A 19,485-nucleotide genomic window follows, 5' to 3' on the forward strand; every position below is an offset into this window, starting at 1 on the left:
AGAACAGAAAACGTTGATATAAAAACACAGATAAAAGAAGTCGGACCGTGTAATGTAGAGCTGGCTGAAAGAAAAACAGAAAAACCCCCATTGGCTTTGAAAAGCAAAGGCTAACACATAAATTGCGAGAACCTTCAATTGTCAGAAAATATTTATTTAACTTGCACAGAAACCTGGTTCTAAATAAACAGAGTCGAAAGAAAAAAATCCCAGACATCAAACACAATGTTGCTGTGTGCTGCCTTGGGTAATTTTTGATACACAATAGTTGAAAATATGCCAAAGGATCACGTGAAACGGAGCCAGCACTGGGTATAACGGATTAAATTTAATAAAAGAAAAGAGCCAGTTTGTGTTAAAGCCCTACAGCTATGAGCGGATGTACGCTGCTATACTCAGTGCTTCCAGAGAACTGATAGGAGGTGATTTGTGGTAGCAGCAGTTAGCAGGAAAGCCTTATGTGTTGTGATGCAGCAGCGGGGCGATTTAAACTGCTGCATGATGTTGGCTAACCGAGTAAATGCAGTTTGGGCATGCTGACAAGAAATCGCTGTGTATTACAAGGTTGAAGCTGATTAATAATAACAAGGTAATACCGCTAGCAGGAAGTGGTATCACTGCTGCCGCACAAAACCCTAATCGCTCTCAGATTTACGCCACTTTATTAAGGTCAAACAAAAACAGGCACACATGCACCATTATCTGCAATCACTCAAAATCAAGTAGTAACGTGTGCACAGGCAAACACGCAGACACAAATATACAGACAGTTTTGATGAGTTGGGCGTGATGCAGCTGCATTTGGTAAACACGCCAGGCTGCTGAGGGACTGGATTCTGTTCGTCAACTGCTTTCATCTCTCTCCATGAGCTCCGGTGTCTCACACTTTCCATATATCACTTTCTCTTCTTCAAGTTCATTTTATTGCCACGAGGGTGGACATACAAAATCCCCTTTGTTGCTGCCAACCTGAGCAGTGGTATTAGCAAGTATTCAGATCCTTCACTTAAGTAAAATAATAATACCACCCTGTAAAAATACTCTGTTACTAAGTCCTGCATTTAAATGTAAAAATTAACAGTCAAATGAAAGTAAAAGTACCTAATGCAGACAAATCAAAATACACACATAAGATATATATATATATATATATATATATATATACATATATATATATATATATAAAATTTGTCATTTAACCCATATTTAACCAGGTAAGTCCTGTTGAGATCTTTTCAATGGACACCTGGGAGATAGTTTTAAAAATATATGGAAAAAACAAACCAAAACTGAATATTATTTTAAAAAATAAAAGAAATAAATAGGGAAAATGCATCTCAAAAGGAAAAAAGAAAAAGACTTAAATGTTTATCAAAACAGTTGGTAATCGACTGATTGATTTAACAACTAATTGTTGCAGCAGTTCTTGTGTTAATAAAGAAAACATCATATTTTACACACCATTTTTTGAGTTTCTTAAGCAGAAATCTTAATTTGTAAAGTAACAAGTAACTAAAGCTTTCAGATAAATGTAGTGAAGTAAAAAGTACAATATTTCCCTCTGAAATTAGTGGAGTAAAAGTATAAAGTGCCATTAAAAGAAATACTCAAGTAAAGTACAAGTGCCTCAAATTCATACTTAAGTACAGTACTGGAGTAAATGTTCTTTGTTATATTCCACAACTGCACGAGTTTGATAAGCTCCCATCTTTTAAAATAAAACTCTTGCCATAGGCTTCTTTCATTGACAATAAACACCAGCCATATGCTGGCCCACAATTCCTATGTAACAAATCTCTCCTAGGCTGCTGTTTCTGGCAGACAGCTGTTGACACAAACAGAGAATCAGGAGTGCTCATGTTTCACAGGAGCCGCCTCGAAACCCAATTGCATTGGAGATTTAGCAGGTAAGGTGTGAACTACTATAACTGTTGCGTCTCACTTTACACTCGTGGTAATTCAATACTTCACCAGCTTTCAATTTATGCGGGGGGGGGGGGTTAATTATGCATGGCTGCCCTTACTCCCTTTAAAATTTAATGAAATACAAATTATTTAAAAACATACATTTTAACCCCCCCCCCGCCGGCCACACAGCTGCTGTATCTCAAAGACAACAGCTGGACCCCTGCCATATAGACTGTGGCACTGAGGGGGTGAATGTGACAAAGAAACTGAGGCTCGCTGAACGGATGGATATGCAGCGATTTGAAGGTTTACTTGTGCAGCACTGACTACAGTTGAGACAGTTTATCTCAGACACCCCCTCAAACTACACTGCTCTTGCGCTCCTTTGTTACATCCCGCGACTCGGCTATAATTTGCTTAGTATACTGAAGGCCAAAGCGTGTGGATCTCACTTGTGCTACAAGCTAAATGCAAGTATTAGTGAAGGCTAAGGATGCCGTGCAAGGGGTCCTTGACTGAACAAACAACCATGGGATAATCTGAGGAATAAAAAAAATCAAGATCTTGATGCAACAATGACACAACTTTCCTTCTTTTTTTTTTTTTTTTTTAACAACCTACACACAAACAGAGAGGCAGACTTTTACAATCTGTGGTGTAACCCTACCATGGCAGAATTTTGTGTGCATCGAGAATTAAGAGGTGGCCACCTCTGTCAAATTAAATCCCATCTCCAGCTCTTGACAAAATTCTCAATAAAAATGGAAAATACAATTTTCTAACAAGCGTTGCACTTGTAATTACAACTACAATTGCTGCATTATGCCCATGCGGTTGCACTATCTGGATCAGCGCAGTGCACCAGTGCTGCCAAAACTGCCGATAGGAAAAAAAAAGGGTGGTATATTTTGTACCACAACAAAGCAAAGGCCAGCCCCCATGCACCACAGTGTTTCTGCTGGTAATTTTGTTTGCCACCAATAAAAAAAAAAGAATTCACTAAAGAAACCAAAAATTCTTCCCTGCCATAGGTTGACAGTTTTAAATTGCCAGTTTGGAGTTAGGGTTAGGGTTAGGGTTATTTGTACTGAAACCACATTGTTTAGACCAGTGATATTTACGGTGTTTTTTTAGCAAACTTTTTTGCCACTTTATTGTATACAAAATTTAAAAAGACATCTGTAAAGTGTCATATAAGTTCACTACAATACATCTGAGAACATGACTGCTGCATATAGCTGACAAATAAAGCAAATAATTCAAGATAGTAAGTAAAATAATCATAAAACATACAAAAACTATTATAAAAATTTCTTAGAAAAAGTGAGAGAGTGGATTGGGGATTTGAGCAACAATTATTTTTTGATGCTAAAAAAATGGAAGAGATCTATCTTTATGTAAATAATAATAAGCAAGCAGAATCAATCTGTTTTACAAGATATTCAGATTTTCAGTATTTTATGGCCTTGTTCTCAATCTCCAAAATAGTTTGACCAGGTCATGTGATTTGCTACTTCAGTACATACACAAATTATTACTTGGACCACAGAAAATTGCAGATGAATATTTAATATCCAGGAATTCCCATTATAGACACAATTGTCAATCCATTAAAAACAATTTGGCCACAATTTATTATTAATTGTGATGATTTCCATCATATAATTATCAGGGCTCCTGAAATACATTGCTCATACAAAGTTGCTCCTTGAGCCTGTTCAAGGTGTGGTACACATGTACTCTTGTGCACATGATCAGGATGGTACCACCTTGGTCTCTTTTTGAGTCCGGATTACCCTGCATAGGCGTATGTCGTATTCCCATCAGTTTTAAGAAAGCTCTGCCACCAAAAGGGGGAGTACAATGATTAGCTGCATGCAATGCAGTCTTGGTTGAACTCATTTCCCTGAGGTGTCCTAATCAATTGTGGGCCAGACGAAAGTCTGTCCAGGAAGCAGTAGTGGCTTCCAGCAGCCTGTCTGTCTGTCTGTGCCTGTCATCCTTAGACTTGGCAATGACTCACCCAGCTTCCCAAAAAAATCTCAGCTTAATAGCCTACCTCTACATTTTCTGATAGCACAAACTTGACAGGAAGGGGAATCTGAGGAAGCAGACAAGTCTCGAAAAGTGAAAAAATTCCAGCAGATACAGGGAAACAAAAGGATAATGCTGGGTTGACAGCACTCCCAAATACTGGTTGGAAAGGAGACAATCCCAGACTACTGAGATGTCGCTTGCCAGTGGGCATTCCTACATAAGAGATTTTAGGATTAGAGACTTAACAGGCTAAATATCTAAAATGGCTTTCTAATTTCTGAAGTTGGTATAGAAAGATTAGGTTGAAGCTGGATCGGTTGGTGGTACATCCCTATTAGTCCCGCTTCCCTTTGACCCAGATTCAAACCTCAGATCGCTTTATGTTGCTGTAAATCTAAGCGGCTCTCATTCTTGTTGACAAAACTTAGTCTGTCCAATGTTACGGCTAAACCTGCTTTGTAAAACACCATCCTCACTCTCTGGCCCCTGCAGGGCGGACGGATAAATGTGGGGAAGGGTTGGTGGTGTTAGTTGGGGAGACAGAGTGCAAAAGAGAAAGAATACGATGGAGACGGCAAACAGAGGAGACAAACAGAGTGTCTTTCACTTCTTCGCTCCAGTGGACAGGAGGAATAAACCAGCAAAGACCTGCCTGCTAAACACATCTCTCTCTTTGTTGTCAGATGCAGCCTGAATGGGAGAAAAAAGTAGAGCGACGGCAGATGGGGGGATGGCTGATGGGAGGGAGGAAAAGGATGAATGCCCTAAGGCTACTTTCAGACACTGTCAACGGCTGTTATGAGAACGCCTTCATGTCTGTCCGGCCCTCGTCCGCAGGTCTTAACATAGATGTCGCTCATTCACGCCTCTGACAGGCTCATTGCGCTGCGTCCATTAGCGGATCCTGACAACTTGCAGCCACTTTTATGAGCTTCCTATATTTAAGTTTCATATTCAAGTCTAAAGGTGAGAACTACTGAGCGGTAGGATGGAAGTGGGCACCTGAGCTTTGGATACAAACTATTGCAGAACTTGATAAATACTCCACATGTCCTACCAATCATTCTCCCTTAGCGCTCTTTAAACGGTTACTCTGCAGAAGTCATTAACGTCCGCAATGAGGCGTTGAGGGGGGGTGGATGAAATAAATTGGAAAGCCCAGCCTACTGCTACATCCACTATCTCTGAGCAGAATTGGGGAGGTACTGTATGTGTGTATGTGTGTGTGTGGGACTGCACAGGTAGTGAATTTTACCAGTCGTCTCTCGATGATGTTATGCTATTGAAAAATGCTGAGGGTGCAAAACTGCCAATGTCACATCTCAGCTACTTTTACTGCTTTAAAAAGGTCTTATCACTTCTTGTTCCTGTCATTGGATAAAAAACCTTTTATCTCCTGCTTAGCAAAACCTTTAACTCACAGAACCTGGCGCCAAATGCTCTTTTTATTTTCTGTACACATTTTTTGCTTGAATTTCTTGCAGCGTTAGAGAAATAATGAGCCCGGCTCTGGAGACAATGAAAGCGAGGGCGGAAAACAGACCAAAACCGAATCGTCTCATTACAGACGACCTCACACTGACTTCTAGGCCCAACTCTGACTAATCTAATCTTAAAGGTTGTGTCGGTGCGCTACAGTAGCATTGACTGGGGGGTGTTTGTGCTTTTCCACTCCCCTCCCTGTAATACAACAGACACACTGGCATCCTCTTGGGGGGAGATTGGAGTGGGCTGAAATGAAACAGGGCCACAGACAAATGGGCAGCCTCTGGAGAAGAGGATGAAACGAATGGAGCGAGAGGCACAGGAACACACACCTGCGTCCTGACATCTGCTGACAAAGGCATGCCCTTCTACTGGGCCACTCGGGGGAGGGCGTGGGCGTGTGTGCGAGAGAGTTCGAAAGAGGCTCTTTGTGTGCGTGTGCATGTGTGTCTATTTGAAACTGTATCCGAGTGCATGTGAATGAGAACATGCAACGTGACCAGGGCTGATAACAACCTCTATTCAGGGGCCGAGTAAACATGAGCGACTCCCAAGATATTGCCTTGGCTGGTCTGCAAAGAACACTGGTCCATCAAACACACATATACGTAAAACACCAAAACACACACACACACACACACACACACACACACACACACACACACAGAGTTTATAAATGCAAGATTTAAAGGAACCAGTTGCCTTCATCTTGCAACCACCACTACTTACAGCAAAAAAGGAAATTAGTAGTTTGCCACAGAAATGTTTCAAGTGTGCAGCTTGTTAAAGCTCTGAGCTGGGTGTGGTGTAAATTCTCAACATTTTCTGTCCTCAACAAAATCCAACTGCTTCATAGCAAACAAGTTGGGACAGGACTCATGAATAGCCCAGGGATCAAATGGTGAAGTTGAGGAAGCGTGGCGGATAGACACTTTCAGTGAGACACAACAACAGCAGCAAAAAAAAAAAAGGAAAAAAAAGGCTTTTCAACCCTGATGTTGCAAAATGAACATTATTCAGCCTGTTTATCAAAGGGGCTTAGCGTTAAGAAGGAGTCACATCTGCTCTGCAAGGCTCGGGCTGCCAAACCGGACTTGAAACGTCGCTTTTCAGTGCGGCTCTCCTGTTGACCTTGTGTGTCTGGAGGATGTGTGGCAAGCCCCGTCTGGCATTTTGCTGGCCATTTAAGTTTAAAATCCAGTTGGTTAGTTCGCAGCGAGAGCTCAGGCCCCACAGGGGAGCCGGCGCTAACTCCTCATCCTGGCACACATGGCGCTATCCCTTTCTTCTCTTTTGCTCTCATCTCCTGCTGCTGCTGCTTCTCCTGCTAACCTCGCTTTTTCCCCTCTCTCTTTGTTCCACCCCCAAAACCTGCAATACAGGGCAGTGATGCTGTCTGTTCCAAACACGGGAGCCAGGAAATGCCTAGTCAGAGCACCAAACGAAGGAGAGTGTGTGTGTCTGTCGGTACCGCAGGAAGAGGAGTAGGGAGAGATAGAGAGTGTGTATGCATCTGAATTTAGAAAAGGCCCTGCCTCTTTCTTTACCAGACATGCAGTTCAAAGAGTGCAAAGTCACAGTCTGTAGAGCTGGCAGCAGTCTTGGGAAACAGGAAAATCGTTGAATGAAGAAGACCGAAACTAGAAAGAACTGCTGGGTGTGTGTGCCTGTGCATGAACACTGAGCACAGATGAGAAATCAAAACCAAGAGGTCAGGTAGACAGACCGAGTAAAACCATGTGCAGTCGGCTTGTGCGGCACGAAAGAGCACACACATGATTCAGAGAGCTCTGTCGTGCAGTGATAGAAATGGGTTAGCGAGGTCTTTGAGTTCTGCAGGCCTCTGCTCTGTGGAGAGAATGAGAGCAGGATGAGGAATGAGAGCAAAGGACGGTGCAGCTCCGGGTTGCTAATACACCCTGCACTGCTACCTGATAGCTGAAACCCTTTGCCGACCTGAACCCAAGCCACTGAGCACAGAGTCACCTCATAAATCCCCACCACTGGAAGACGAGGAATGTATTAAGTCATCGACAGTGGTGTTGACTCTGTCTAGGTGGTATTGCCGCCCACACGGCTGGGGAGGAGCCCAAGTGAAGCTTGGCCTCAGACCTGAGGGGCTGTGGGTTTGAGGCCGACATCAAGGGTAGTGTATTTCGGAGCAGGCGCCAATTATCTCAGGGGCAGCCGGGTGGCATAGTGAGCAAAAAGACTGCTGTCACTGACCCTGCACTCTAACCTCCCTGCAAAAACAGAGCAAACATAGGCACAATTTCCCCTACAAGGAGCAATTAAGTATCTCAGAACGCTAGAAAAGACTTTAAGAGGTGCCAGTTCAAAACATCCATGTTGTTTTACCACTTGCAAGGATGAAAATACTCCTAGATGCTACAGTATCTCCCTGACCTCTCATATTTTCTCTGACAGGAACTAGGTGCCTGACGCTTTAATGCAGTGGACAATTTTATTACTGCAGACAAGCTGATGTGCTAAAAAGCATCTCCTCGCTCTAACATTAAGCCTTAGGCTCTCCGGGGGACACAGCACAGTAAAGAACCACTTGTTCCCAATCCATATTGGCCAACTTAAGGGGCCCAGGGAGAGATGTGAAAGGGGTTAGTTACTCTCCAGCGTTGCAGAACTGCGTCTCCACGAGCAGGGCATGAGGTGGGTTGGGGTGCGGGCTGTAACAGTAGGAAGCTAAGGGGAGTTGGGGTGGGGGGGATCTAAAAAAGGAGCTGGTGGGTGGGATGAGTGGGGGGTGTGTATGTAGGGGGTTCAGCCACAGGCATTTACCTAACCAAACACAGCTGTCATTCGTGTGTGTATATATATGTGTGTGTGTGTTTGGAGAGCGGGAGAAAGAGAGAAAGGATTATGGTAACACAAGCAGTCTGGCTCATTCAAATGGGGGGAAAACACCACAAGGCCCCGGTTTGTACAACACACACACTCGCTCGCACAAAACCCCTCCGCTCCTCTCCTCCTTCTCTTCTCCCCTTTCCACCAGGGCCTCCATCCAGTGAGGGCAGCCAAAAGAGGGGAGTCGGGCCCAGATAACTCCCTGTCTTATCCTAACAGGATTCAGTCTGTACACAAAGGCCTATAAGAATAATGAAAGGGGGTTTGGGAGCACTTGAAGCAGGGTTAAGCGGCGTACACAACCTCCTCTCTTATGCGCTAAGAGCGTCACAATCCCCCAGACCCAAAAACAAAAGGTTCTAATCACAGACTAGCAACTTAAATACTATTTACCGGTGGACCTCAGCCACTGAGCCAGCCTTAGAGACAGAAGGCTCTTACTCTTACTTAAGCCGGGATAGCATGCAGTGTCTGTGATTAAATGAAAAGAAATAAATAAAACTAAAAACAAAAGCAGGCTTTGATCCTCTTTGTAAAGAGGCATGACCCAGAAAGCCAGACCATAAGATTGCAGAGCTTTTGGCGCAAAGACAGTATACAGTATCAGCTAAAATTATGTGCAGTCTTTGTCAGAACATGACCATGTGAATAAAAGGAGCTTTTGTTAATACATTATTGGAGACATTTTAAAACCACTCTGTCTATTTTAGTTGGCAAAAGTCTCATTTCGCACTTGTTTTTCTAACATTTGACCTCTATGGCAATTTTGTGTCCCGCATCTTGCATTATTTGCCCTCTTATTTTATCCTAACTCGACCCTTGTTCTGTCGTAGTTGTGTTCAGTAAGATGGTTAGGCTTTCTGTTGTTGTATTGCCTTCTAAGTATCCCATTTCTGCTTTTGCTTTGCTTGACAAAGCACTCTGTTTTTAAAGGTGCTATATAAATTATTATTTTTATTGTTATTATTATTAATACATATTTTAGATATTTTTTTAACTGTGTGCAATCCATTAAAACATTACCATAAATTATACGTATAGCCTTTGACAAAGTCTTAAAAAAGAACAATTAATCTTCATAATAAAATTTATTGCAGGGCTGTTTTACTGAAATGCATTAGATGTTTGTCTGTTTTGCTGATTTTTTATATTGATATTTCATGCAGCATACTGTAAGGATAATTGCTTTTATGTTACAAAGAGGGTGGTAATTGGAACAATTTCTTTATAATATATATTGATTGTCTAGCCTCTTTCTTGCTGATTTAAAAAATGTCCTCAACCCAAATTACTATATTTTTTCCCCAAAAATCACACATTTATAAAATTATCTGACTGTGTAGGCAGGTCGCATATCTGCTTCTGGCCTGATTACATCTATTTTCCCATTAAAAATTAAATCAAGGTTCAGTAGGTCACAGTGAGTGGTACCACCTTTGCCTCACTTTGTGCCAAGAAAAAACCCCCTGAATTTATACTATTTACTTTGGCTTCGCTTCCCAAAGTGGATGAGCATCGTAATAGATTATGCAGAGCCTCATTAAATCAACAGCATACCAAAGAGCTATCCCCCCATTTTAGAAAATTCAAACAAGCTGCTAGTGTGTTTGCTCAAAGCGCTGTGAATGTTTACTTTCACATTTGCGTTAAAATGCTGCTGTCAAGAATCTTAGGAGGAATAGGAGATAAGGTCATCTATCTAATCTCTCGCTTCCGTCTCTGCCTCGATTTAGTATCGGTGTCAAAACGTCCATGTTCCAGGGAAAAACAGACGGTGTTGCGTGAGAGGTTTGCGCCTTCTGATGAGTATTGTGTCAGGTTAGGGTGGTGTGAATGAGGAAGTGGATCTGTGGAAGGTGGGGAGAGATGGTAATAAAAAGGAGGGGAGAAGGAATGTCTGGGAGAGCACAGATTTGAGTCGAGAGGAGATGACTGAGTTAACCCCACAGGCCTGTCACATCCTATTCTCAGCTTCACTGAGCAAGGCAGGGCTGAGGACCAAAAAGGGTGCGAGCGCAGTCACATGCTCCTGGCTAACTCACCAAGCTTAATGATTTGGAAGGGAGGACTGGGCTAAATCGAACTAATTTAAGGTTGGGCCAGATGTACTCCATCAAACACAACCATCACCTGATGAATCAGTGAGTCATCTAGCCGAAGGAGAGAAGCCAAGGATGGCAAATAAGGTTCTAGCTGGAGAAAATGAGAAGAATTTATTACTCACATTTTGTGCAAACCGAGTTACTGTCGAATGAGAGGTAAAATTAAACAGCGTCATGTCATTTCTCTGGTTGGCAAAGAGACACAGTAACAGAAAAACCTTTGCGGTCCAACTTATCAGTGAAACCTTAAGAAAAACTGCATTGAAATGAGAGGGAAAACAGATGAAGTTGCATAAGGTGCCTCTCTCATTGCACAAGGATTTTCTTGTTTGGCTGTCGTCATTTTGTCTTCCAAAAATATTTATTCCCCAAAGCCAAATTGTCTTCCACGTGACACATGAGTGGGGGTGGTGTGTGTGTGTGTGTGTGTGTGTGTGTGTGTGTGTGTGTGTGTGTGTGTGTGTGTGTGTGTGTGTGTGTGTGTGTGTGTGTGTGTGTGTGTGTGTGTGTGTGTGTACTGCGGCGCACAAAGAAAAAGCATTGTTGGACAGACACGAAACAACACAGCAGATTGTTTCCCACTGACAAAGAAGGTCTGGTTTCTCATAGTGAAACAGGGCCGATTTACTGCCTGTGGCTTCAAAAGACTGGAAACAGAAGCCATTCTGAGCGAGAGAGCAGCTCACTGAGCAGACGGCAGAAATGTTATTGACATTATTCAACTGTATAAAGCCAGAGGAAAAGAGATAGGGAAAGAAACCCAAAACCACAGCACTGGCAACCAATGACACTAAGAAATCATTTACGCTAAATATAGCACACTTGAATTATACACCGAGTGTTACCGGTCTCTCCAACTTACTGAGGTGGTGTTTGAAAACAACCGAGCAAAAAGAAACAACGCTCCAGGCCTGAAAAGAAGGCAGCATGATAAACAGTCGAAATAAGGATCAGGTTTCATTAAATAGCAGGTCGTAAAACCCAGCCCCGCATTCCTCTGCCTTTTGTTAAAACTAGTCCCCCCGTGGTAGCACTCACCTCTGGCAAAAAAAGGAGACCAAGGTGTTGTAGTACAGCACGTCTCCTATTCAATCTCTATAGACACCATTAATTCTTTATGGTCTACTGCTGCCCAACCTTGTGTATAGGGTCTCTCAGTCTCACAGCAAATTTTCTCCTCATCTTTTGAGTTCAGTGATGCTGACGAACAGTCAAGGCACTCCTGTGGATCTCCGAGATGTCTGGTACATTTTATTTGTATGTTACCCATCTACACAATTCATGCCCCTAATCTGTTACCCTTGGCCTGGTTCATACACAGACCCTACTGTTCTTTCTCATACCCGCGGGTCACAAGTTCAGCATGGGATCAACAATTCATGAGGCCCTGTAAACATGCAAAGGCTACGCGGAGCAGTGAGTGAAGAGAGCCGTGGACAATGCGTTTGCATTATGTGTTGCTGTGTGATGTTTATAGCTGTGTGCAAGATAAGGATGGATGACAGGGAGGAGGGGTTCAGCGATCCTCTGAACTGGGGCATAATGGCATTAAAAACACTGATGGAATTATCTGGCTGGAGTTTGTGGAGCGTGCAGAAGCGGACAAGAAAATATAGTAGACTGATACAGATGGCAAAATGAGAAAGAAAAGAGGAGAGAGGAAGGAAGGAGAAGGGCAAGCGGCCACACAAGGCTAATCAGATTTTATAGATCGTCCAGACTAAAAGGCTGATCTCGCCTTTTGTCCTCTGTAATGCCTCGAGGTGTCCAGCCCGATGTGTAGAGGGGGTTGGAGGTCACCATAAGTTATTGAATGTCTACACGAGCCACGACCATTGTTGTTCTGACACGGTCAATGCCAGATTGAAATTGAAATTGATTGGCTGCTTTTAAATCAGTCTGGATCAGCCTATATATGATATACAGTATGACATCCTTGACATGGAGGATGATGGAATAGACGTGGGACATTATTTTACTGCTAACCTGGTGTCACAGAAAAACACTTAACTTTATCACACTTCCTTTTTGATTTTAGCCGTGAGTGCTACTTAATCTATATAAAATTAAGGACTATAAATGTTGCAGCGCAATATGAGGCCAACTATATATATATATATATATATATATATATATATATATATATATATATATATATATATATATATATAAATGAAATAATCAATCTGTCTCTCTAAAACTTAACACAGGAGCAGTGTGTAGGATTTAGCGGTATCCAGTGGTATGGATATTAGACTGCAACCAGCTGAGACTTTTCCTATGTGCCTACCGTGAACTCCCGGAGATCTCCTGCTCTAAAAAACCAACCAACCAGTGATTCAAACTGGTAAAAACACTGAATAAAGCAGTTTCATCTTGTGTGTTCATCTTTGGGCTGCCCCTTGAAAGCCAGAGATTCTAATCATCAGTCGGAGACCCTCAGCCGACTTAGATTGCTACAAGTTGAGCAGAGGGTTTTTTTGGTGCAGTTCATATTGTGGGGATGTTTTGTTCCCCAGATTTTGCTGCAGAGTGAGTGCTCCTGACTTTTATGCTGACGTTTGGTACAAGGAGCTCCAGGAGGAGAGACGAGAGACCTTTTTGCTCAGAAGTGGTGTATTTACAGCTCACAGCAATGTAAAACAAACCAGTCTTTGACTTTTGTTTGATATGTAGAGTCAGCAAAAAATGTTGTTGCATTTACAATCTACCGTTAGTGGAGTTAGCTTGTTTGAGTAAATGTCAATGTCACATTGAACATCCAGTTTGAGCCCCTCAAACTTCAAAAGTTCATATGAAAAAAATCATTATAAACTCACTGAACAGCAGAATCAGATTCAACTGGCAAAATTCTCAATTGAATACAGCCCTAGTTTTTCTAACTGTGTTTATGCATGTCGCAAGTCCAGCACCTGCTGATGTGTGTTCACCGTTTTTCTCAGATAACTTACAATCGAGATGTTCTGGAGGTTTTTTTACTGAGAGTCAAATTATATACAGACGTCTCTTCCTCTGCAAAGCAAATGGACATTTTTTAAAACAGTGAATAAGGTAGTTTCAGATTAAAAATCACAGTTTTTCCCAATGCTGTTCAGTTCGTAATAAAGAGGTTGCGGACTGCTGTGGCCCACGCCAAAAAGCTAAAGGCCCTACCGACAGCCAGTGTTTGGTTTGTCTTTGTTTTTGGCTGCTATAGAAACATAGTGGTGCAACATGGTAACCTCTGTATATGAGGACCTACTTCCTATACAGACATAAACGGCCCATTCTAAGGTTACAAAAGCACAATGACTCTTAGTGATTAAAGACTAAAGAAAATACACTGATTATATTCCATTTCTGTCAATATACCCCCCTAATCCTACACACTGGAGCTTTAAAACATCAATGTCTTGGGTTATTATCAGTTCCTTTAAGCTGTAAATTACAACCAAATCATGATTCTAGGTCAAAAACTTGCAAAATGCTTTTATTTTGGAAGATCAGCAGAGGATCAAGAATGTTGGTACTAATAACACTTAGCAGCCCCGTAAGAGATCCCTACACGTGCTGTCTCCCACAAATGAAGAGAAGCCAGCGGACACAGACGTATATTAAAATTAAAAACAACTTGGACCATTTACAGATGCATTCTTGAATAATTCAAAACTGCCCTACATATAGTGTTAAATATGCAGTATTGCCGCCAGCCAAAATCTCTCATCTTTTGGGAGGCCACAGCTCTTAAACCCTTCTCTATTCTGAGCAGAGTGTGTTCGTGCTCCAGATAGCGGACGCATAGTCTCGATGTAGCCTAGAGTTTAGGGAGGGTGTAATGGCTCGTCTCAGATCTGAGGAAGAGGAAGGAAAAGGAGGATTCCCACCCTGTAATTTACTGGGGGCTTTGTGGGCCAACACCCTGGCTTGCTTTGTACTGATGCTCTTATCCTCTTTGTAGCAAAAGGTAATCCAGGAGCCGTGCCTTATCAACAACACTGAAAACACCTGGTGCCGCTGATCAGCTGACTGACATCTCTTTATCAAGATGCAATATTTTCTTCAAAGGCAGTAATAGTCAAACATAACTAAAGAAATAAAAAGTAACCTTAAAAGCCACAAATTCAATCACAGACACATTTTGGTTTAACCCTTTGAAACCTCAGCAAATTGGTTTAATCTCTTTCAAAAACATAGGAAGATTGCAATGAACAACTTCACAAGAAATAACCCAAAATTAGCAAGGAATTACCAAAAAAGTACTAAAAATTAGCACACATAAAAGAAAAAAAATGATTAAATAAAAAATCAAAAAAAGTGCTAAAAATGTAAATGTGAACTTCAGGACATTTCTTGCCAAGATGCTTGTTTCCTTTTTAGTCATGTTTTCAAATGAAATCAAACTAATTTCAAAGGATTAAACGAAGGATTAAAGAAATGTAATTCAAGAAACTGATGTTGATCCAGGGTTAAACGGCTCTTGTACGGAAAAAAACAAAACAAAACAAAACAACGAGACTGAAAAAATTTATAAGTACCTGTAGTACGAGCGGTTCCGGGTTGAATGCCAAGGTCATGAGCAGCTGCATTCGCTCCGTGTCTTTGAGGTTCTTCAGCAGGAAGCTGCCTGAGTCTTTGGTCTCAGCGTACCTGCGGACCACGCGGTCCAGCAGCCTCTGAGAGGGGCAGTGCACCAGGTCTGACCAGCCCTCCACCACCTCTGGAGTGAGCAGGCGAACGTCGCCGTTGATCCGGGCAAACTCAGTCTTGTACATCGCCTGGATGAGGTCACAGCGCGGCCTGCCCGTGGCCCTCTTGCAGATTTTCTGGTCTATCTCGGCCAGCTCCTGGTTGGAGCCGAGCCGTTTCAGCACAACACGACGGGTGCCCTCCCTGGGTTCACCATACTGAGCAAAGTAAACATTCTTGACATTGAAAACGTCTAGGAATCGTAGGCGGCCCCAGGTTTCGAAGGAAACCTGGCCGTTCATGAACTTGCGGCACCAGCTGGTGCCAAAGCAGGCGGGACACTTGTTGAGGTTGATGAAGCGCCTGTCAGTGAGCTCATTCTTCTGGAAGGAAGCGAACAGGTTGTGGGTGTTCATCAACAAGATGACAAACAACCCCACAACCAATAAGAGCTTCAGACACCGGTACAGGCGGCCAAGTTTGAGAGGCAGGAAGCGCAGCATGGTGGGGACGGGGCAAGGGCGGGGGTTCTTGAGGGATAGGGAGGAGGAGAGGTATTGAGACGATCGTCAGGGAGCAAACCTCAATGCCTCTCCGTCATGATGTACCAGGGTTGCTTCTAAAGCGGCAGGCTGAGGCAATTTTGGCACAGCTGCCCCGTGCCAGTCTCTGGCAGAGGCCAGTGAGTCATGTTCTCCCTTCTTGGTGTTAGTGTGCAACCTCGAGCCAGCAGGCCTGAAATCAAGCAAAGAAAGGGAGAGAGAGAAAGACATTACATCAGGGAAACTACAAAAGCTGCATTTCATAACCTCAAAAAACAAGTGAAAAGATTGATCTTATTTTTCTTCTGCTGGGCCTGCAACTTGAACACCAAAGTCCTAACCAGTGATACGTTCTATAAAACAAAAAAGCACTTTCTCTGGCATATGAAATTGTCTCACAAATTTGAATTGCTTGGGTCATTTGAGAGATTTCATTACTTTTTGAGCAGAAATGAGATGGCCCACAGCCAATGCAATAAACCTGCCTGTGTCTGTTTGAGCGCCTTCTCTTAGGGAAATCATTTCTCGTATACCCCCCCCCAATATAAGAAAGATAAATAAAAGTATGGAAAAGGGGAAAATAAAGTGTCAGTGATCAAATTAAGAGGAAATGTACAACATCCTCTCCAAGTATAAATAAAATGTGCTGCACTGTGAGGATGATTCCTCAGAGGACCTTCCTCCGCCGCATCAGAAGTATCCATCACTTTTCTTCCGATGCACAGCAAAATAACACGCCGTCTGCATACCTCAACAGTTACACAGAGCTCAGAAATCTTGAGTTTTTTTCCTCTCTTCTCGCTTCAAATGGAGAAATCTTGCTTTGCATTGTGAAGAGAGTCACGCTGTGCGTAGTTTAACCTTTGATCAGAGTTGCCCTGCTTCGTTTTAATCATGCTTTGAAGTTGTTTCTTTGAAAATGGCTGGTGTCACTAAAATAACGTCCGTGGTTGAGGGGGTGAGAGAGAGAATCTGTGAATACCTCCATTAGGCATATTGATGTCAGCAGAGAGGGGAACGGTGGGAACTAAGCATGGAAGAAAGAGACAACTATCTGAGCTCACAGTGCAAGAGCAATCCTCTCAGAGGCCCCCGCGTAGTCTGCCCATGATGAAGCCATGTCAGACCCCCCAATCAGCTTTTTAGCAATGAGTCTTGTAAGTCTTATAATTTGCTTTAAGAAAGACAATGACTCAGGCCATGCAAATTAGCCATCCTCAATTAGAGCTCATTACGACATGCCTATTAGGACAGCTGACTTGAGAGGGCACGGCTAACGAGCAGGCACACTACTGTGATTAGCGCGCGTGTCGATGTGTTCCTTGCATTTTGCTTTCAGATCGAAGTGGCCGAGATCTTGAAAGACACGGGGGCTCGAGGCGGCCAAGGGAGCAGCGGTTGTGTGGAGATGTGCGGCTGTGGAGTGTCAGATAAGAAGCTGAATACACTAGTTCTTACCTCTGTCTGAAAATACCTTGAGCAGATCAGGCCAACATCACTAACGTAAAAATAGACTGTATCCAAATAGGGGAACTACAGACAGCTGCACTGCATATATTTTTAAGGAAAAGGGAAAATATGATTCATGCGTTTTTTTTCTCTATTCTCACCACAAATCAAAAACTCAAGCGATGTGACTCAACAGCAAGCATATGCTTTTCCTCTGTGTACCATAAATAAGATGGAGATAATGAGAGTTACTTTACATCTTTTATAAAGAGGCAATCTTAAATCTTACTTTGAACTCCAAGCCAAATGGCTACTGTTAATCTTAATGGTAATATGTCACAATTTCCTAAGACATGGGACAACATTTATTTGCTTTATCATTATAATGAACTGCATAATGATTATGGTCATTTTAAGCTTCATCATTTAGAAAACACTTTTTTAAAAAAATTCACATTAATCTAAAATATCTCAGAGGTTAAAAAATGTACAAAAGGATAATTCTTCATGCATTTAGTCTGAACAGCATTTCATTGGGCGAGCTATATAATGAAACTGTAGGTCCACATCGAGCTGACTTCAACAAAATGCCTCCAGTGTGATGAATGAATAACCAAATAACCCCTCAGCCGCACCCATTCACAATGAGCTAAAAAGGAATGCCAACACAATAATGTAAAAGTGTCTGGGGAAAATTCATTAAAATTCTACAAGATATTCATATTAAATTGGGACCGGAAGATGGATTGGGAGATGGGAAATGAAGAAACAAAGTGTCTATGAAGAACCCCCCAAAAAAACAACAACTTCAATAGGAGCCAGAAGGATGTGTGCCTTGTGCCTTCTACTTCAGGGAGCTGATTGCTTGAGGGGGAAAACTGAATATCCCGTTGCTATAAGATCTCGATTCAAGTGCCATTTAGCATCTAACACAGGCAGTCGCGAAGCAGACGAGGCTGCAAAGATCTTGGGAGCAGATATGAGATTTAACTAGGATCAGCGAAGGGCTCAAAGAGTTCAAAACGCAACCTCAGCCGGGGCAGAGAAGATGATCATGCTTTAGAGAAAGCATCAGAGGGCGAGGGCAAGATGGAAAAAAGCCCTGAACAAGACCTGCGGAGCAATGAGATGCACGAGCTGGCGGCTAACACAGAGGGGGATGCATGGCTTCTTCCTCCTCTCCAGAGAAACAGTTAGGCCTCAATTACCTTTGAAGCGTTACCTGGATTATGTCAACGACCGTGCTAATTGCTGGAGTGAATGGATAGGCCACACACTGCATTTCTTTTCTTTTAATGAACCAAGGTGTTTAAATGCTTAAAATGTTGACAGTGAAATGCAGGAAACCGCCACTGACGGCTTATCTTGATCCTGTACTTTTTGTTTTGCATAAAGCAGGAGAGTATAAGGATTGAAGATGCTACTAGATTAGTGTTTTTATAGCCTACTACTGCTGCTGCTGCACGCTGAGTAATAGTGTGAATAAGACCAAAACATTCAGCTTTATTGGTAGGATGCACGGTCATTTAAGACGAGGATATTTTTCCCTGGTAATTATCCCACTAGACTGCTTTTACACCTGCAAGACTATTTATTTAACTCCCTCACTGTCTATTGCTGTATGCCACCTCATGGCTGGGTGTTATTTAACAAAACTGCTAAAAAGGAAGGCCAACTCTACAGACCTCAAGGTTGCTTACTCAGGCTTTTTGATGAGGGCAAAGTTCACCTGAAGCTCTAAATTAAAGTCAGATGCTTTGTATTCCAACACAGATGTTACCCAGCGGAAAAGAGGGGCAGTGAAATTTCAAGCTGTGTTTTCTTTTGGACAAACCTCATTGTGCCCACAGAAAACTTGTGTTTTAAATTAGCCCCCTCCTCCTCTGTTCCTCCCCCACTGTGCGGTGCCTCTGCTCCTCATGCACTCTGCAAGAGGGAGTGATGCACAATACCAGGAGGAAACCCCTGTTTAGAGTAAGCACCAAATTACCTCTCATCATACGCAGCCGCTGCCAAAACTGGGGTAAGAAAGTTTTTCAGCGTACTCCGTCTACAAAGTACTGCGGTGAGCGCTTCGAAAGAGAGGCAAAGAAAAGAGGGCAAATCAAAGGATGCCTGACTCCTCATGCATGGGAGATGAGTCTCGCATTCAAAATGTTCCAAGTTTGGCAGATGTTAAGAGCCGCAAAATGGCTCATTACTGGGACAGAAAAGGCGCAAGATGAAGCAATAGGCCCCATGTTGGCTTAAAACAGAATGACAAAGGTCGGGGACAGAGGGAGATGACATCGTAATATCCTAATATTTCAACTTTTATTAAAACTTAGATTTTGACAGAGTAACCCAGATAAGAAAGAAAGGGTTGAAAAGAAAATTTCCGTCATGAATAATCTTTTCCACAGCTCATTGTGTAAAGCTGGTTTCCGATAATGGTG

General features: G+C 42.6%; 1 protein-coding gene across 1 annotated transcript in view; it reads right to left on the minus strand.

The window, feature by feature from the left end:
• The window catches only part of dipk2ab (divergent protein kinase domain 2Ab), a 29,641-nt gene that overhangs the window by 7,311 nt on the left and 2,845 nt on the right, over nucleotides 1-19,485 (minus strand). The window contains exon 2 of the mRNA XM_042510648.2: nucleotides 14,909-15,794. Coding sequence (XP_042366582.1) covers nucleotides 14,909-15,562 — 654 coding nt within the window. The 5' untranslated portion in view covers nucleotides 15,563-15,794. The remainder of the gene's footprint in view (nucleotides 1-14,908; nucleotides 15,795-19,485) is intronic.

Source organism: Plectropomus leopardus, chromosome 21 (genome assembly GCF_026936395.1).
Source record: "Plectropomus leopardus strain MGB_pleo_1.0 chromosome 21, ASM2693639v1, whole genome shotgun sequence".
In the NCBI taxonomy this organism is placed as follows: Eukaryota; Metazoa; Chordata; class Actinopteri; order Perciformes; family Serranidae; genus Plectropomus; species Plectropomus leopardus.